General features: G+C 38.1%; 1 protein-coding gene across 1 annotated transcript in view; it reads left to right on the plus strand.

The window, feature by feature from the left end:
* LOC104607527 (zinc finger CCCH domain-containing protein 44) overlaps window positions 1-17684 on the plus strand; it is a 36807-nt gene extending 19123 nt beyond the window's left edge. The window contains exons 6-10 of the mRNA XM_010273188.3: window positions 7941-8000; window positions 8123-8173; window positions 8475-8545; window positions 14007-14161; window positions 14298-17684. Of these exons, the coding sequence (XP_010271490.1) occupies window positions 7941-8000; window positions 8123-8173; window positions 8475-8545; window positions 14007-14161; window positions 14298-17398 (3438 nt within the window). The 3' untranslated portion in view covers window positions 17399-17684. The remainder of the gene's footprint in view (window positions 1-7940; window positions 8001-8122; window positions 8174-8474; window positions 8546-14006; window positions 14162-14297) is intronic.
* The last annotated feature ends 2894 nt before the right edge of the window (window positions 17685-20578 follow it).

Raw genomic sequence — 20578 nt, forward strand, 5'->3', positions numbered from 1 at the left:
GAAGGGATAAAAGGTAAAGGAGAACGAATGATGTAGTACATCCAAGCCCACCCAAGTTGCACCACTATTGAAGATTATAAGTTGGAACATAAGGGAAGGTAGACATTGTTTTAATTCAAGAAACATAGTTAGCTAAAATTGATAGGTGGTAGAATGGTCACATTATGAAGTAATGGGGTGATTAAGAAGAGTTGGTAGGAAGATACATTGTTAGTGAAATTGAAACATCTTGAGGATGGCTTTGAGTTGATGTTAACAAATGTCTATGGTCCAAATAACTATAGAGAAAAGAATGAACCGTGGGAGGAAATGTTCAAAGTATTGGTACAACCCAATATGCACGGACACGTGTATTGGATATTTAGTTTACTGCCCTACTTTTTGTAGTTTTTTTTTTCAAAATTTTACAAGGGGTTGGTCTTAGGAAGGCCTACCCCCTAAGATTACAAATATACAAAAAAGTGAGTGTTTTCTAGAGATATTTTGCTTAGATATTTGGAAAATCTAAAATATAGGAATATTTTATAGAAACATTAAATTTGTTAATAAATCTTCAAGTGATCATTAAACAAAATGTAATTGCACATTTTAGGCTCCAAAAACCATGGCAAAGAATTGTATAAATCAAATAGGATAAAATCAGTGTTTTAAAAGCGCAAGGGCCAAAAAAAACTAAAAAATAAAAAAAGTCAGAAAATTAAAAAGAATTTTAAAGAATGCAAAAAATTCAAAAATATTAAACATAATGTTAATAAAAAATATAAACATAAATTTTAAAATAAATGTTTTAAAAAACCAATTAATTAAAATTAAAATACATAGAAATAACATGTAAAGCATATTCAAGTGAAAATTTAAAAATAAAAGCAAACATATAAAGCATTTTCAAGCAAGTAAAACCCACAATCTCATTTTTTCCTTAATTGCATTGCTTCAAGTAGCTAATGTGATGTAAAACATATTGCATTCTTGATTCTATGAGTCGCCTCTGTACCACACCCCTCGAGGCAAGCCCGAACAAGGCTATGTTAGGGTCTGAAATTCTTATTTCTCACATGAAAAGTAATGATTTTATCACTTTAATTGCCTTTTAAGAAGATATTTTATTGGAATGAATGAATGAACAACATTAGCAAATAGGGGTTCTCGGAGCTTCGGTGAGCAAGCGAAGCAAGCACATCATGCACAAGGTGCATATCGAGGGCGGAGCCCCCAACCTAGTCGTTAGACTAAAAAAAAGGCAAAAAGCGCAAAATTTTTTAAAGGTGCATGCCTGGGCTAAGGTGCAAGGCGCACCAAGCGTGTGCCTTTTGAAAGGGGTGTGCCTAGGACCTGGACGAGGGGCATACCCCAAATTAAATCACTCCAATGTTTTAAAAGTGAAAGGCGCAAGGCAAGGCGCGCGCCTTTTTGAGGCAAGGCGCACAATTTAAAAAAAGCTAAAAAATAAAAAAAATTGCCAAAAAAATTTAAAACATAATATTAATAAAAATATAAACTTAAATTTTAAAATAACTGTTTTAAAAAACCTATTATCTAAAATTGAAATACATAAACATAATATGTGAAGCATATTCAAATGAGAATTAAAAAATGAAATCAAACATATAAAACATTTTCAAACATATAAAACCCACAATCTCTTTTTCCTCAATTAAATCAAGTAGCTAATGTGACATATTACATTTCTAATTCTACGAGCCGCCTTCGTGCCACGCCCCTTGAGGCAAGCCCAAACAAGTCCATGTTAGGGTCCTAAATTCATAGTTTTCATACAAAAAATAATGATTTTATAGTTTTAATTGCTTTTAAGATGATGTTTTATTAGTATGAATGAATGGACAACATTACCAAATAGGAAAAGGCGTTAAATTTTCAAAAGGTGCACGCCTTGGCTAAGCATTAGGTGCACGCCTGGGCTAAGCATTAGGTGCACGCCTAGGCGCACCAGGCACACGCCTAGGCGCACCAGGCGTGCGCCTTTTGAATGGGCTGCACCTAGGACCTGGGCGAGGCGCCTACCCTAAAATGCTTCTTGCTTGTGTGCCTAGACGCGCCTTTTAAATCACTGAATAAGATGATGTCATATGCAAATTGCAAATGTGTGACTGCCACCTCAAGTCTTCCTACCCTCCTCCACCCTCTAAAAAGGTTTCTCTGATCTACCTCCATGACCATCCTACTTAGGACATCAACAATTAAAGTGAATAGGAATAGAGAAGGGGGATCCCTTTCTCTCAATCCTCGATCAACCATTAATCATGATCAAGTACTGCACTGAACTAAGGCATCCCTTTATACACATCCTCCAGCGCTCCCCTAGCCCAATTCTCCCCATAATTTCTAAGAGAAAAGACCAGTTCACAAAGTCATAAGCCTTCTCTAAATCCAACTTGCACACCACACCCCTCCCTCTCCTCCTCTTCTCTAGTTGCTAATCTGTCTCCCTTCAACAAAGGCACCTTGATGTTGTGAGATGACTAAGTGTAGTACAACTTTTGTCTTTTATTTTTACTATATGTTTTGATTGCATTGATATTACTATTTTGTAGTTTTATGCAATTTTTCTTTTTTCTTTTCAATTATAGTAACTTTGTTAAGTGAATCATATGAAAATAGTAAGCTAATTGCCCAATCACCAATTCCCTGTTGGTGCTTTTATGAAAATAGTTTTGAAAAATTACGATCATTTTAATGAAATATTGAAGAGTTTTTTAGTAATAACCTATCAGAAAAAGTTTTTTAGTAATTTTTTTAAAACTTTAAGCTTTAAATAAATAGTCTATCAATTAAATCTGAAGTATAACCAACATATTGTCAGAATATTGAGGATATTCAGAAAAAAAAAAGATTCTTGGAACATTTTGTATTACCACCCAGCAAATTGGGATATTTCGAGGATATTTTGCCAAATATCATTGATATTGTGAACTGTGGCCAAAACATTATGATAGGCTTGATACACCCCAATAGACCTGTTTACAGGTCGGACTTCGGACCCAACTTTTCACTGTTTCGTGCTCGGGCTTCGGGTCAGGCCTATTCAAAATTTGGCAAGAAGCCAAGCCTGAGCCCTACCCACGAACATGTCTACACCCCAATACATTGTGATTTTTTGACCCGTGGTGGGATGAGATAAGTGCAATAATAGGGTTCTATGAGGAACCATGGTGTTTAGTAGTGCAATAATAGTGTTCTATGAGGAACTATGGTGTTCATGAGTAAGGTATACTTGGTCAAATGTGCATAGTGTTTGCTTGAGGTTGTATATGTTCCTTTTTAGTTGGCTTTTGAGGGGCATTGAAGGGGTCAACTTTTAGAACAATATCTAGGTCCACTTGGTTGTTAGCCTAAGTCAAGAGATGGAAGGTGGGATTGGACCATACCCCTTTAAGTTTGCTCGAGGTTGGGTGGTAATTTGATGAAGTGGATAGGTGGTACATTTCATGGGAATTAAAATGCTAAAGGTCAAGTTGAAAGTGTGAAACAAAGGGCATGTTGGGCAACTTGATAGCAAAGAGGACAATGGATATTAAGGAATGAATTGAAGGATGCATTACTTAGGTAAGAGATTATATCATGGAGATAGAAATCGAGACAAATTGGAAGTGGATGGTAGGATTTTAAATTTGGAGGAAATAGCAAAAGGCTTTATGGATCATTTTAATTGATCTTTAGAAGACCTTTGGAGAGGAGATTCTTGGTTGAAGGACTTGAATGGCCATATTTAAGATGGGACCAAATTGAGGTTCTTGAAAAAAAAATGATTTGGTGAGGATGAAATAAGAGTGGCGTTTTTTTTTTTCAATAGACAAATGAAAAGTCTTTAGGCGAAATGGATTTTCAATGGCTTTTTACTTGGAGTTTTGGGGGATAATTGAGGATGATTTGATGGAGGCCTTTTAGGAGTTCTACAAAAGGGGAATAATTATTCCAGTGTTGTAGAACTCCCAAGGATTCTAGACCTCTTAGTTTGGTGACAAGTGTTTATAAAATCTTTGCCAAGGTGCTGTCCTTGAGACCGTAAACGGTTCTCCCCCATATTACTTCTTCTACACAAGTAGCCTTTGTGGAGGAACATGTCGGGGAACAAGGGGATTAGGGTGCCTTCAAACTTGTCATCACTCGGTGTTGGTGAACAGGGTAGTGTAGGTTTTTTTCCCCAGTGTGTAGAGGGCTCAAGCATGGGTATCATTTGTGCCCATTCTTGTTCATTTTGATAGCTATCGTCTTCAATAGATTAGTCTTAAGAGAAGATAAAATGCAGCTAATAACAGTGATTTAAAAAGCGTGCCTAGGCGCATAGGCGAGGCACATTTCAAGGTATGCGCCTCGCCTAGGTCCTAGGCGCAGCCCTTTCAAAAGGCGCACACCTGGTGCACCTAGGCGTGCGCCTGATGCGCCTTGCGCCTCAGCCCAGGCGTGCGCCTAGAGGGGCAGCAATTAAAGTGTCTTCTTAAAAAGCAATTAAAACTATAAAATCATTATTTTTTGTGTGAAAACTAAGAATTTAAGACCTAACGTGGACTTGTTTGGGCTTGCCTTGAGGGGCGTGGCACAAAGCCAGCTCGTAGAATCAGGAATGTAATATGTTTTTCATTACATTAGCTATGTGAAGTACTGCAATTGAGTGGAAAAAATAGAGGTTTTACATGCTTGAAAATGTTTTATATGTTTGATTTTATTTTTAAATTCTCATTTGAATATGCTTTACATCTTATGTTTATGTATTTTCCTTTTAGTTAATAGGTTTTTAAAGCATTATTTTAAAATTTTAGTTTATATTTTTTATTAATTTTATGTTTAATATAATTTTTTGATTTTTATTGATTTTTTTTGACATTGTTCTTTGATTTGTTAGCTTTTTTTTTTTAATTTTTTCGCCTTGCATAAAAATGGCGCGTGCCTCGCCTTGCGCCTCTAGCGCAAATTGACCCCTGCGCTTTTAAAACACTGGCTAATAAGGGATTGGAGAATAGATAAGTAAAATGTTATGATTACTAATTTGCAATTTGTGGATGACATCGTCTTGTTCTGTGAAGGTGGTGGGTTGCATTGGATAGAAATTTAAAGTTGATGTTGAATTGTTTGAGAGCTTGTCAAACTTGAGAATCAGTTTTGAAAAAAATGGTGTGGCAGGTTGATCAATAAAAAGTGGTTTGATTGGGGTAAATATGAATGAAAGGGAAATAATGGGGTGTTTGGTAGTTGATTGGCCAATGAAATATTTATGTTTACCTCTAGGAGCCGACTTGAGGGAGCATGCCTTTTTGAACTTGATTCTAGAAATGGAATCTAGATGTCTTGTAGTGTAGATTGTGGAAGAGGATTTACTTATCTCTAGAAGGAATGATCACCCTAATCAAATCTACCTTAGCTAACCTCCCTGTGTACTATTTGTCAATACTTAAAATATTGCAAGGGGTCGCAAGGGACTTCTCGTGGGAATGTGGGAGGGTCGGAAGGACCATCTGGTGAAGTGGGAAATAGTGTGCAAAAATAGAAGGCAAGGTATGTTAGAGTGGTTAATTGATAAGAATATGGCCCTGTTGGGATGTGGTTATGGAGATTCCCTAGAGGTAGAGATAAACTTTGGTGTAGGGTGGTTGGTAGTGTTAACAGTGTGAGGCACAATGGCTAGATACAAGCCTTTTTGTTCGAGTGACAAAGTCTTTTCCATGGAAAGTAATATGCAATATTCTACTTTCCTTTTTTTTGATCAAATTCTACTTTCTTTCCTTAATTGGGTCAAATATGATGTCTGCTCTAGGGACATGATTTTATTTTGGGAACAGGTTTGGTTGGGTGATTTACCTTTGAAGGACCGTTTTCCTTGCTCTTTGTTGCTACTCTTAAGGCCTCATTCACATCTCGGTAAATGACTTATCTGGGCAAGTGTTTCTTGGGAAACACTTATTTGTATAAGATCCGATGTCTTTTATTCCCCAGGTAAAGGTGTACAATGACCGATTTATCCAAAAAAGTGTCATTATTGAAGGGACAATATTGTCCCATCATGTATTAGCCATTTTCGGTGTGCATGTGTAAGTAGTTTACCCAGGTCTGAGGAGAGTATTACTTCCCTAGGTAAATGAGCTGTTCGGGAATTGTTCTTTTCCGCAAGACCCACTAATACCAAAAAACGAACGTGGTTTAATTCTTTTCCATGGGACCTACCAAGTTACCTACCCCTACTTCCCGAAAAACGAATGAGGCCTAACAAGGAACCTATTTCCGAATTCATTGTGCCTTCTTCTAATGTGTTTAATAGGGACGTGGGATTACCTTCCAATTAATTACTTAGACCTCCCTTTAGGAGCCAAGTGTAAGTGTAACTCTTCTTTCGTTTGGTGCTCAATGCTTGAAAGGTTAGAAAGAAAACTAACTTCATGGAAAGGAAAATATGTATCCAAGGGAGGTGGGATCAGCCTTATTAAAAGCACTCTTGTAAACCTCCCAATCTATTACTGATTCTTGTTCCCAATCATTGCAAAGGTAGCAAAATGATTGAGAAGCTTCAAAGAGATTTTCTTTGGAAAGGGGTGGGAGGGGAAGAAAATTCATGTATTAAATCGGAGCCAAATCTGTGCCACTTTGGATCAAGGAGGACTAGGTATCAAAAAAATCAAGGACTTTAATACAGCTCTCCTTTGTAAGAGGATTTGGAGGTTTAGGTCTGGAAAGGACGGTAGGACCCTACTGTTTTAGAAAGGTCCTTGGTGCTTGGAATCTCCCTCGGAGAGGCTCTTCCCTCAAATTTCTCAAATTACTGAAAAGAAGGAAGCTGCGATGATAATTGCTGTGAGTTGGTGGAAGGAAATTTGGTCTGGGCCCGTAAGTTTGGAAGAGGCTTTCAGGACTTGGAATTGGATTGTATGTTTGGCCTACTCCAGCTTCTTAGGATCAGACCCCTAGAGAATACTGCTCTGACCAATGGAGGTGGAGATGGAACAGCGCTAGCCAATTCTCAGTTAAGTCTTTTCCAAGCAGTGTTAGAGATCATAACAATCTCTCCTTCCCTGCCAAGCTAATATGCAACCACCATATCCTTTCCAAGGTGAACTTTTTACTATGGACCGTCTCTTGGGAGATGTCTCACCAAGGACCTGCTGCTCTGCATCCACTGCCCTGTAGTTGCTAAGCTGTGGTTTCATTTTATTGGGGCAGAATGTGTATGTTGGGCTATGCCCAGATCCACTACAGACGTGGTGTTGGGATGGACCCTGATGGGTGGGCTTCAGTAAGAAAGAAAACACATTTAGAATTCTGTTTCTGCTGTTGTAATTACTACCATCTGAACCGGAAGAAACAATGGAATTTTCACTTTTCAGAAACATTTCCAAGGATGTTGATGAGTTAATCTTGTTTCCTGGTGGCCAAATTCGGTCTTGGACTTCTGTTGCAAATAACTTTAGAAATCAAAATACTGTTCTGTTGTTGAACTCGAAGGGTCTGTGGTAGATTTGATGTTCTCTCCTTCCAGGTGGGGATTGTTGTTTCCCTTGTGACCTGGATGCTTGTCATACTGTATCAGTGTGTGTTTTTTCTTTCAGCAATAAAATTCTACCTTGCCTTTTTTCAGAAAAAAAATATTGACATGGGCAACTATTTTATATGCAGAGTGGAAATGGTTGTTATTAATTTTGTTAATTATTTATGAAATATGTTGTATAATTAACCTTTCCATTTTTGTTTATTTTGTGGTTCTTATTATTATTATTACTTTTACAATACATCATTAAAAAAAGCTATTTGAACCCACTATTTATGGTTATGTGACTCCATTTGTTTAGTCAACATTAATCTGACTCATAATTACACGAAATATTAAGTTCTGCTTTTGCATTTTGTCATGGCTTCTTTTCTTAAAATAAGCTATTTCCTTTCATAAGCTAGTTATTTTCTTTTTTTTTTTTTTTTAATTCTTCTTTTGTTTCTAGGATGAATGCAAACGTTTGCGCCAGAGTATAAAGTGTGGATTGATTAATCGGCTCACAGTGGTAATGCTACATGTTACTTCCAAATTATAGATTTCAGTATGGTATGTGGACTACTGATCAAAGAAAAAGTCAGGTATGTGGACCCTTATATTTACCCTAAGAAGTTTTGTGGTTGCTTGTAGGGTGAAGTTCAAGAGAAAGCAATGGCACTTCAGGCAGTGAGAGTCAATGATGTAAGTTTATTAACTGTGTTTCTCCTCTCAAGCACAAAATCATGATTCATCCTCCCTCTTATCTCATCTGCCTTGTTTCTTCTTTTTTGTGGTTATCTCTAGAAATTCTCTTTTTTGATTTATTCATGTATGGGGCAAGATGCATATGTGTTTATCTGGAAATACTTCGGATAATGTTGAGTAATACGTCATTATATCTTTGCCTCATTTTTCTTATAAAAAAAACTTATCTGAGAAATTCTCTGGCATCTGATTTCATTCTTGACATGGTCCTATCAGTAACACTTTTTATTTATGACAGTGTTTGGAGTCGGAGAAGCTGAGGCTTAGTCATCTTCGTGACCGGGCTAGTGAAAAAGGGCGCAGAAAGGAATATCCTTTGTTTAGATATGTTGATATTTGCATCATATCATGCATACTTGTGATTTCTTTTATGCTGTAATCCATCATATTATTTGTCAGTTAATGTTTCTACAATCCTACTCTCTTTAGCACTTAGTCTGGTCGAAGAATTTGTTGGGTGATGTACAAGCTCTGCTACAACCCATAGAACTTGAATATGGTTTAGGCCACCATCCTGGTTTTGCATACTTTTTTCCATCTTCTATTCTGAAAATAATGGATATATGCAAGAAATAAGCAAATATATAATAAAGAGAAGAGAAAACTTGTGTGCCTGTAATAGGGCTGAGAATCCATCTTGATTCTCATGATCACTAATCATTGATATTATATATACTAATGATTTGAATACAAAGTTGCCTCTTAATAGGCACCTACTAATCTGCCCCAGTACAAAGTCAAGATTACCCTTCCATACTCAAAGAACATGTTAACAGCCAATTTTTTGGCTATAGACTGAACAATCATTTGGGTTGAGTATATTTTTGGGTGAAAGAGGAATTATTCTAATTGGTCTGAGGCTGAAAATGAGCATGAGATAATTCTTAAATGAAGTACTCTGAATGCTTCTTTCTTGATGATTAATATGAACATATTTTAGGTAATTATAGAATGCTTGTCTATATAATATAATGATGAAATTTGCATCACATAATGATATATTCTGTGCTTACCAATAAAATGGGATGACTGGATTACCGGATTTCAGACTATCTGGAAAAATATATTCCATAATTTCATGTGCTTATTTATCATGCTTTGTAAGATGAAATCTGCAACTTTCTAACAAAACAAGTAATATGTTATTTGCACCTTTACTAATTAAGTTGAAGTTGAACTTCAATGGCAGCAGTTTGGGTAACCTGGGACCCTCTGGAATTGGAGGGGTGATAAAGGACTAAGGTGGAATAATTCAGGGTTTGTTTTCAGGATCAATAGGAGAAGGAAATTCAATCAGGGCAGAACTACTGGCTGTAGTTTTGGCGTGCAGAAAGCAGTTCAGATGGGGGTGAAGAAACTTGTTATTGAAGGAGACTCAAAAGTTATTACAAGCTGGTTGATGAGGGCTGATAATGCTCTATGGACTTACAGGAATGAAATAAAAAAATTCAGGTGGTTTTCATAGGATATGCAACTGAAAGTTAATTGGATTCCAAGAGCAGCAAATAGTTTGTCTGATCTGTATCAAAACAAGGGGTGAATAGAGAGCAGTGCTTTTGGGCTCAATTGTAAATCATATTGGGACAAGAAATAGCAGTTTCTGTTCTCTCAAGGGTTATACATCATACTGTATAAATCTGAGGATATAATGGGGTAGGCATGGCTACCAAAGTGCTGTCCTCTTCTTTCTCTTATCTTTTAATGATATTTTCTGTTTCTGATAAAAAATATTTATTACTAGAAAGCAATTAGAGATGGATGCAATTGTCTAGTGGAAAAGAAAATTGGGCCTTAAGGTCTTTAGGGAAAAAAGAAACTAAAACAGTGAAACAAGAAGACTAGTTCAAGGTGGATTGTTGGAGTGATGATCCTCTATAATAGTTGTCAAGGCAACTAGGCGATTCTGGGTGACACTGGGTATCTAGTCAACTGGGCCAGCACATAGGTGATAAGAATTTTATAAAATAAAGAACTAACATTTAGCTAGTTCCCTAGTCTTATATACCATTCAACATGTATATGAATTGAAAAAAATAGCAATTCTCTTTATTGTGAACGTTAAATTCTCTCTCAAAACATGGCAAATCATCATAGCTAAAAGATACAAATCCTGCAAGGTGCAACTGGTTGGATGGTAAGGCCTCCTGCTGATTGTAGCAGAGGTTTGGGATTGAATCCTGCCTGCACCAGGGTTGGGGGATGGGCTATCCCTCATTATGGAGTTCCATGGAGCTATATATATTATATATTAAAAATAATACTAATATTTTTTTTGATAAATAAATATTATAATATTAGTATTATTTTTATTTTTATATATATAAAAATAATACTAATATTATAAGTATTTAATTGATCAATTTCATATCGCTTAGCAACTAAAGGAAGCTGTGTTTTATATGATAAACATTCAGAATGGAAAGTGAAAGAGAAAGAGGCAAGGATGGAGTTACTCTTTTATTTAATGTAATAGAGAATAGAAAAAACCAAAAAAAAAAAGAAAAAAAGAAACCTCTTTATACTTCTACTATTTCTTTCTCTTCTCAAAACCCTATGACCTTTTATATTTCAATAGTAAAACACTAAAGCAATGTATTTAGATAGAATAGAATGTATTGACACACATACTAATAAGATGTAGCAGTATAAATGATATTATAATAAGGCACCCACTTTGTCATTTTTGTCACCTAGGTGGGCGCCTTGTCACAATAAGCCAAGGCATTTATAGGAGTGCAACTTTGGTGGGGCACCTTGGATGTGAGGGTTCTTTGACAACTATGACACGACTCCTTTCTATTCTCAGCCACAACTTCAGCTAGCCTATCTGCCAGTAAATTTGAATGTTAGAGCTTTAGCCTCTAAATAATGGTGGATGCTCAAAGGACCCTCACATCCATGCATGTGCCAATCTATAATAATTTATCACTCTCCTTCAATATCCAACTGTCGTATAGCTAAAATGATCATGAATTTGTGGTTAAATTTCTGCTTGAACAAAACCACTTAGGCTGCATTTGGCATTCCTTTTTTTAAGGACTTATCTCCTTTTTTGCAGTTAAAGTGCCCCTATGAACACTGAGTTTTTAACTGCAAAATGGAGATAAGTCCTTAAAATAAGGAATGCCAAATGCAGATATGTTATAGAGAGCCTAGACATGCCAACAAAATGTCAAGCTGCATCCTGAACACCGCCCCTCTTCCTGATGATCCTTGTTTCCCCAATGAGCAACCATCAAAATTTCGGCTTTCCACTCCTTGTGGGGGAAGAGGCCAGGTCATCATCATCATCCAAGCCATTTCCCAATTATATGAGGCCATCTACATGAATCCTGTTTTTCCAGTCCGCTCTGTTTAATGTCATATCCATTGTTAATTTATTGACACTTGATAATTTCTTACCACTACCCATGTCCATTTTGGTCTACTCTTTTCCTTTCTATCCCCTTGAACTCTAGTTATTACTTTCTGTGGAGGAGGATGAGCCAACAATGTTTGTTTATCCTCAAGTCATCATAAGGAGAATGGCAAAAACAGGCAATGAATTAGACTTTTGAACGAACTCTCTCAGTCTCACTAACCAACAGACAATGAATTAAACTTCTTCCTCCTCAGAGTTGTTGGTATCTTTCCTCCATCATTATCATTGAAACCCTTTAAACAAAGCTTTTTAACCCCAAACTTTTGAGAGAAGGAATAGGATTTTTTACTTGCCCTATATGTTATACCATCATTCTTTTATTCTTTAATTTTTTTTATGCATTCCTTTTTTGGAAGCCATTGTTCTTTCTCCTCTTTATTCAAGTGACAACTCACTATCTGATATTTGTTTGCATTCCAGGGTTTTTGTGTCTTTTTGTTAGTACCATTTTTAACTTGTAGAATCACCACTCCTTGTTTTTTTTTTCTGCACAGATAGATCAATTTTCAGGTTTGGTCAAAGCTACAAAATGTAAATTTTAACTATTCCAACTAAGTATTTGGTAGCCTAAAATTCGAAAAAGCAAACTTTTTTTTTTGTTTTCTATGATTAGATACGCAGATTTTGAACTGCTTCTTTTCAAACTGGTTATTTTATCATTGTTTCTATTGAACTGATTGATCCATTGATCTTCTATAAGTATGCGGTAGGCAAACAATGGGCAAATACATGATAGATAAAGCTGCAAATTCAATTACTTCAATGAAAAGCTGTAAATTCAAATAACAGAAGATCATTCAAGGTGACATGATAATGAATTAGTGATATGAGAAATCCTATATGAATATGATATAAAGGACAAACTATAGTCTGGATTCCTTGGTGTACAACAGTATAACAGTTCTATGAGCAAGTACGAGATGCAATAGTGCTTGATGAGTCTGCCTTCTCGAAGAATTAGATATAGCCATAGACAAATACAGTGTATGCACACAATCATGAAATAATGAGCCTTTTTCTTCTTTTTAATAATGTTCTGAAGATTGTTAATAATTAAAAAATGTATATTCCTATTTGCAACTTAATAAATGTGGCTAAGTTTTAACTGTAAAAGGCCTAGTAATGGGAAATAAGCCTAGTCCTAAAATGAATTGCAGGTTTAGAAATATTTTATTAGATGGAAGATCCAAAAATTTTCTTGACTATTTTTACTTGTGTAATTTAATCCTCTACATTTGAATTACAAAATAAATTAGTGATTTCTAACTGCGACCATTGTAGAAAGTGACTTTTCTGAAAAATTGAATATATATTTTTTATGCTAACTATTTTGATTCAAATATTATTCTTCTATAAATGGAATAGCAATCTTAGCATGAATTGATTTAGGAATGGGCCATATCTATTTTATTTTATTTTTCTCTTGAGGCTTAAGCCACAAACCACCTTGAAGTTTATGCCTCGCCTCTCCAAGTCCTATCTGCCTCACCTTTGCCTTTAGCCTTTTAAAACTTTGACTCAACGGTTGGGGTGGTCCATTGCAACCTGGGTGACTAGGGTTCAAATCTTGGAAACAGCTTCTCTATGTAACTGCAGGGGCTGCATATATTTGCCCCTCCCCAGACCCTGCATTGGCGGGTGCCTCCTGCACTGGGCTTCCCTTTTAGAACAAAGAAATGACTTCAAATCCCTGAAACTTGAGCACAATAAACTAAGAGATGGTAAGTTGTCCCATCATCAGCCTTATGAGGGAAACAAAAGGATGTTAAGTTGTGATCGGCAGAAGATGAAAGTAGAATTTACCAGCCTATATAATGCCAGAATGCTGCTATTGTACTGAAAAGCTATGGTACCTAACAAATTGATAACCAATCAACAGGTAATTTCATTGAAATTCCTGTGACAATTTGATTGATTAAAATATTTTAGGTTCGGTACCTTTTTGGCATGGTAGAAAGTGTGACGGTACAATGTACTAGGAAGAGATAAAACTTCTACCAAATAATGTATCGTGGTGATACCAACAGATGAAAAAATGATTTGTTTTGATCTCTGATTATTTGATGCCCTTGCCTGAATAGCGAGGAGATGATTGGGATATAATTGCTTTCGAGTTTTTCTGTTCTAGTGGTTTGAGATGTTGTAGGTTTCTTTGGATTTCACATTTGTTCCTTGGCATATATAAACATAGCAGAGCAAACCAAAGGCAGTCTCTATTTTGTGTAAATGTAATATTTATACGAATGTACTTTTAATTGTTCCTAAATATCTGCATTCTTCATTGCTATCATTTGTACACAGTCTACTAAGTACTGAAAGTATGTTGAGTCATCCTTGACTTGGTTTCACGCTTAGAGAGCTTGTGGAAAAATTGCAGCTTCTAAACACGCCAGAGGAGCTTTCACGTAGACTACAAGAAATTCCAGAAGTGCATGCTGATCCAAATATGGATCCAAGTTATGAGTCTGAAGAAGATGAAGGGGAACCAGATGATAAGAATAGAGGTTTCCAAATTTCAGTGTCAAATTTGATCTTCCTATTTTTCACTATTGTATTTAAATTTTTACTTATCTTTCTTTTTGATTGTTGGTATCTTTCTGTATCCTCATTACTTACGTATTTTGCTTGCAATGGATGCAGATAATTTTGTCCGGCCAAGAGATGATGGATTTAGTAGGAAGGGAAGAGAGAGGGAGCCCATCTCTCCCGGAAAAGGAGGTTCAGCTACATATGACGGCTGGAGTGGAGCTCGGAAAAGTTTCTCGAGTTGGGAATCAAGCAAAAATGTTTCCATGAGAAGTCTTTTGGACAAAGGAGATGGAGCCATAGGGTCCAGTGAGAGAACACACGCATCTACATGGAATCAAGGAAGAGATACTTCTGATTCAAGCAGTTGGGAGAAACCTAAAAACCAGACAGTTGTCACTGGTTTGGATACTGGTGGTTGGAATACCCAAGGTGCGGTTAGATCAAGCATACCGTCTTCTGGGTCTGCACCCCTCTCTGCAGGTACAGCTCTGTCAACTAACATCAATGAGACTGAGAAAATGTGGCACTACCAGGACCCATCTGGGAAAGTTCAAGGGCCATTTTCTATGGTACAGCTGCGCAAATGGAGTACAACTGGATACTTTCCTGCTGATCTGAGAATATGGAGGTCAACAGAAAAACAAGAAGACTCTATTCTTCTGACTGATGCATTGAATGGGAAGTTCCTTAAGGACTCGTTACGGGTAGGCAACAGCTTTTCACAGCCTCAAAAAGTTATACCTGCATCTGATAATAGGGAAAGTAGCTGGAATGGTGGTTGGAGAGGGAACAATGGCACTTCTGATAAAGTCGATGGATGGGGCTCTCGGTCATCTGGTTGGATCGCAACAGCACCTGAAGTTGTTAATCATAATGAAACACAGACTGGAGTTACTTCACGAGGCTGGAGCTCATCAAGGAGTACCAATGCTTGGTCTGTTCAGCCGCAAGTACACAATCAACACCCCTCACCCTCATTTTCTGGGAAGCCATACAGAATGCCATCACATCAGGGAAGAGAAGGTCAAGGTGGTGAGAGATGGAATTCTGGTCAGAATCGTGGGACTTGGAACCCAAATAAATCTACAGGGTTTCAGTCTAGTAGTGGGCATGGTTATGAGAAGAGATCCAGTAACTGGGGTTCTTCTGGCCAACCGTCTGCAGAAAGTTGGAGATCTCAATCAGGAAGCAGTTCTTTGAAGGGATGGAGTAGTCCATCCTCAGGCGAAGCCCATAAAGTTGCAAGAGAAGGGTGGGGTTCTGATCAAGGTAGTAAAACTGATTCAACAAAACTTCTCACTCCTACTCCAGGGGGCAATATTGTGCAGCATTCAGTGTCTGAACCTCTCAGGACTGCTTCTGGCTGGGGGGAGCAGCCTCATATCTCTCTGACATCATATGCTGGGAGCAGGGACTCTGGTGCTGCTTCAGTGCTTAAGCCATCTGATACATCAGATAAGGTAAGCAGAATTGATTTTTCAAATCCTCCTACTCCTACCCCAAAGTCTGGCAGTGGTGGCTGGGCAGGGAGTCAGGGTGTTGAAAATAAATTAGCTACAGCTCCAACGGCGACTGCTCAAGAAACAAACTCCTGGGGTAATGCTAGCAATCCATCAAGTGATGTGATGCAGCAATCAGTTTCCTCGTCTAATGAACCTATAAAAATTAATGCTGATTTGGGTAATCAGATGTATAATCCAGCAAAACCTCCTGCAGAATTGGACTCAGGTTCTGAAAGTGGCAAGCTGGCATATTCTAGCACTGTGCCTGTTTCCACTAAGCCAGCAGCAGATGGAATTGATGGTTCTGATGTTTCTCAGACAAGTATATCTGGATCCAATGGTTTTGATTCTCTGGCCAATCAGGCGGTTTTTGGCCTTCCCCACCAAAATGATAGCGTAGCATTTTCAGCTGGCTCAGTTTCAAAAGGCGGTGAGGATTTGATACAGGGTCCTAAAAATGATTGTTCATTGCATGATATAGTCATTCCTTCAAGCTCTGCAAACAATAATCAGATCCCTTTGCAATTGACTTGTGATGATAAGCAACATGGGGTTGCAAGGGCTCTTGATCAGAAAGAGAAATTTGGATGTGATTCTTCTCCAAGTGCTCATGTTGACAAAGAATCTAGACCTTCTGATGTTTCAGTGCAACAAGATCCAGTTGTAAAGTGCCACCCTGGCACTCTTATGCTTGGTGCTGATACTGTGTCAAATGAAAGTTCACCGTCACAAGCTGCTGTCTCAAGTGTCCCAGGCTTGGCTTCATCTGTTAATGGTAACAATCCTCCAGATGGATCTCATGGAACAGCACATGGTTCAATTCAAGGGCTGGAGATGGTTGTTTCCAGTCCAATAACCCAATTTCAATCTCATGGACCTGGAGATGCTCCTGCTTTGAAACAAGAACTGCCTACATCAAGTCCTGTGCCTGCCACAGGTCAAAAATCAGAAGCAGCAACTGCAGGCCAGTGGGGTGATGGCCAATCTTCTGGAAATTATTCTGCTGTAACGCTTGGTGCTGCTGACCACACCAGAAGTTATTGCAATCCAGGCGTCTCAGTTCCCAACTCTTCTAGCAATTTCATAGGCCCAGCAGGGATAGAAGGCAGCAATTGGTCAACCCCATTGACAGCTCCACCTACCAAGACTTCGAACTGGGGAGTAGGTGCTGGTGCTACACAAGGTAGCACTCAGAACAATTATGTTGCTCCCTCTGACCCTCGAAAGCCTCTAATGCCAGGTAACCAATGGGAAATGGGATCAAACATCCAGCCTCCTGCAGCATCCACAGCAGTTTGGGGTGCAGGTTCTTCGGAGAATCCAGCTTCTGCTTGGGGACCAACACAGGGAAACGCAAACATGGGCTGGGGAGGATCAAATCAAGGAAATTCCAATACAGGTTGGGGATCTGGCCAGGGAGCAACAATGCAGGGAAATACAAATGTGGGTTGGGGTGCACCGGCTGGAAATCCCGGCATGTGGGCTAGCCAGCAAAAGCACAATGGGGAGAGGTTCTCTGGTCATGGGGATCGGGGATCTCATGGTGGCGATTCTGGTCATGGTGGTGGTAGGCCATCATGGAATAGACAGTTGTCATTTGGCAGTGGAGGGTCTCCCAGGCCACCGCCCAGAGGACAGAGAGTGTGCAAATATTTTCATGAGAACGGACAGTGCAAGAAGGGGGCCTCCTGTGATTATCTGCACACATGATTGCTGTAACAGCATTCGATTTTGTACAGTCATTTTTATTTTGAGATGTTTAGTTAGATTATAACGCTTCAGTATGTTCTGTAAAACTTGTGCAGTAAAGCAGCTTACACCACTTAGCTGCTTCATATTATATTTTGCTTTATTAGTCACCACTACCTGTAGTTTTGAATTTGTTGATGATCGAGGAAATGATGCCTCTCCGTGTAGGACGAGGGCAGTGGTTTAGGCTTTTGGGCCTGGCAACTGCGTCATGGAAATGCATTTGATCAAATGGAGTTTGGTCCCACATGCATCTGCTTGTTTGTCACTAACCGGAGGGAGACTCTTCGAATCTGAATTATTATTTATTAATTCGATTGATAGGTTTCCCAGAAATTCGTGCACATTGCGGAACAGGTGCGGTGTATAATAACGACAATTATAAGGGAGGTCAAGTACATACAATACGAGGTAATCCTTTGGTATATACGCTCTACAGTCCATTAAATTGTTCAGTTTCTAAACCATGAAAAGCAGGCCATTTTTAAGTTCGTTCCTAACTTGCTCTGGGTTTTCTTATAGAAAATTGTTCTTGATTTTATAATAAATTCTTTTTCATGATAACACCATTTCTAGGGTGTCAAAGATATGAAATCTTTTGAGCTTTAACCAATCTTTTAACTTGCAAGAATGTGGATGAGTTCCTATTGATTGGGAGGGCACATCTGCTTGCAGCCTTGCACCACAGCACTCTCATATGAAGGCCAAAGCCCGGTGAAATCGGGAAAATCTCTCGTTTTTTTTTTTTTATTGAATAACAACACTTAGCGTGTTTGTGTTATATGTCCAAGCGCAATTAAAAACGGGCTTTCATTGGGATTTGGGAACATATAATGCTTGCAGCGGAGTTAACTTTGGCTGTTGGGGGCCAAATTGAGGAGTCCGGATTTCCTGCCCATGTTAATCGCATCTACACATGGAGAATATCTCATCCTCTACATAGTATTATGCAAGGGGAGATGTTTCCAATTCATGGGAGATAAGAGTATTGTGAGTAGGCGTGGACAGGAGATCCTGAGTCCAAATTGAGAGCGTTTTTTGGCTGGACATGTTCACTCATTCACTCCTATGTCTATCTTTTTTGGACTAAAGGAAGGAGGAGCAATGACTATTTTACCCCATTATAATGGTAACGTGGCATTCCCAACAATGTTTTCAATAACAAGGCTGTAAGACCCAACAGTCAAAATTTTTTCCTTGCAGCATTCCCTCCGAACCAACTTTGGTATACCTAATGGTGACTAAGAATTAAGAAAGCAGTTCAGTGCGGTTAACTTGTTTCTACTGAACATGGGTTATCTGAACATGATGGCTGTTCAGAAGGCTGTAGAGCCCATGATAATGTTCCACGTCAGTAATAAAATACATGGTACTCACACCTTTTATAGGGGGGCCCATGGAGTATTATCATTGGTTCCACAGCCAGCTGAACAGCCATCAGTCCGAATTCTTTTCTACCATTAGAGTGTTTGTGTTTCATTGGGGCGGGGGAAAGTTTGCAAGAGACTACTGCACCCATCACTGATAACTTGGCTGAGTACTAATAGGCAGGATACCTTTATTGTTTTGCTCCCATTATAAAGGGTTATTTGCTAAAATACCCCATATTGTTTTGTTTAACAGATTTACTAAAACCTGTCCTATAATTTATATTTTACACTTTTAGCAAAACACCTCTATATTTTGCAACCAATTTAATTAATTGGCCTTCTGTTAAGAATCATTTATATTGTTGTTTGGTAATTTTCACATGGCCACCCCAATCCCCATCAGCAATAAAAATTAATCTCCATCCTCCATCCTCCATCCCCTATCCCTGATTCTATAATTTTTTATTCCAAAATTGACCTCACTCTTTGATAGAAATGTCCATGCTTTTTACTCTTAGCTAAAACCCTACGTTCTCTCACATCATTATCTCTCTCTTGCTTCTATTTCATGTGGAGCTAGTTGTAAATAATTTTTCTTATCTATTCTGTTTCCTCTTCATCTAAGGCTCAGTACAAATACAAATATGTACAATATAAATACATATAAAATAATATAAAGTACAATGCATTGCACTATAATATTCCTTCTAAACTGAGCCTAAAGAAAAAAAAAATCATAAATTCATAAGGATAAATATGTGAAACAACCTCATTTCATATATTATCACATTCAGATGTTCAAACACTGTAAAATAAAGAAAAAAAAGAAAATTTTGACTATTCAAAATCTAGAGCCAGATCATTTTAGCTTTTTAAAATATCATAATTCAATTTTATCAAACACCTCCTTGGTACTAGAGTCGGTGCAATAGATAGGCTCAGTTTGGAAAGAGTACATATCCAAATATATACAATACAAATAATACAAAATACAAAATTTTGCACTAACCATATTGTATTTTATTTGTATTTGTATTTCTTTTGAACTGAGTCTAAGGTTGCGTTTGATTGCATTGTAATTTTATTTGTATTAATACCAACACATGGGAGTGCAAATGAAAAAAAATGTAAATTCTTGTATGTTTAATTTTGTTTAGTGTTGCTGCTAAATATATAGCCGAGGGCAACAACATAATTTGAAGCGTTTGAGGCCGATGGATCCAACCCGCTGAGAGAAAGAAGATGTTAGAGGCCCAGGAGTGTTCCTAGGGGCGAAGACTCTGATAATAAAGTTAGCAGAAGGTTGCGAGGTGTCAGACAAGCAAGAGAGGAGACATAGAGCTTAGGTTCCGGTGTGTTTACCTCAATGTGGAAACCCCTTTTATAGTCAGAGTTGCCTTAGAAAAGGAGCAGGTGGGGGCAGGTGCCAACGGTTGGCAGTGGTTAGTGATGAGCGACCTGGATACACTCGGTTGATGCCATGTGTCAAGATCCCCAGGTCGGCTAGATATTCCTACATCACTTGCCCACCCAATTTCGAGGCCATAGAGACCGAGGCTAGTTGGCGAGTTGTGTAGAGGCGTCGGCTTCATCTGAAGAGAGTATGGTAGATATGCGTAGAAGCGTTGGTCTCAGCTGCAGAGCTCTTCTCAGCGGTTGTGCGGAAGCTGCTCCTCTGTTCACCCTTTATGTCAGTGAAAGACCATCCTAGGCCGAGGGGATGTGACCGTAGCCCGTGCGAGTGTACGCTATCTGTGTCCATTGCCTACAC

Source organism: Nelumbo nucifera, chromosome 5, assembly GCF_055504915.1.
Source record: "Nelumbo nucifera cultivar China Antique chromosome 5, China Antique-T2T, whole genome shotgun sequence".
Lineage (NCBI taxonomy): Eukaryota > Viridiplantae > Streptophyta > Magnoliopsida > Proteales > Nelumbonaceae > Nelumbo > Nelumbo nucifera.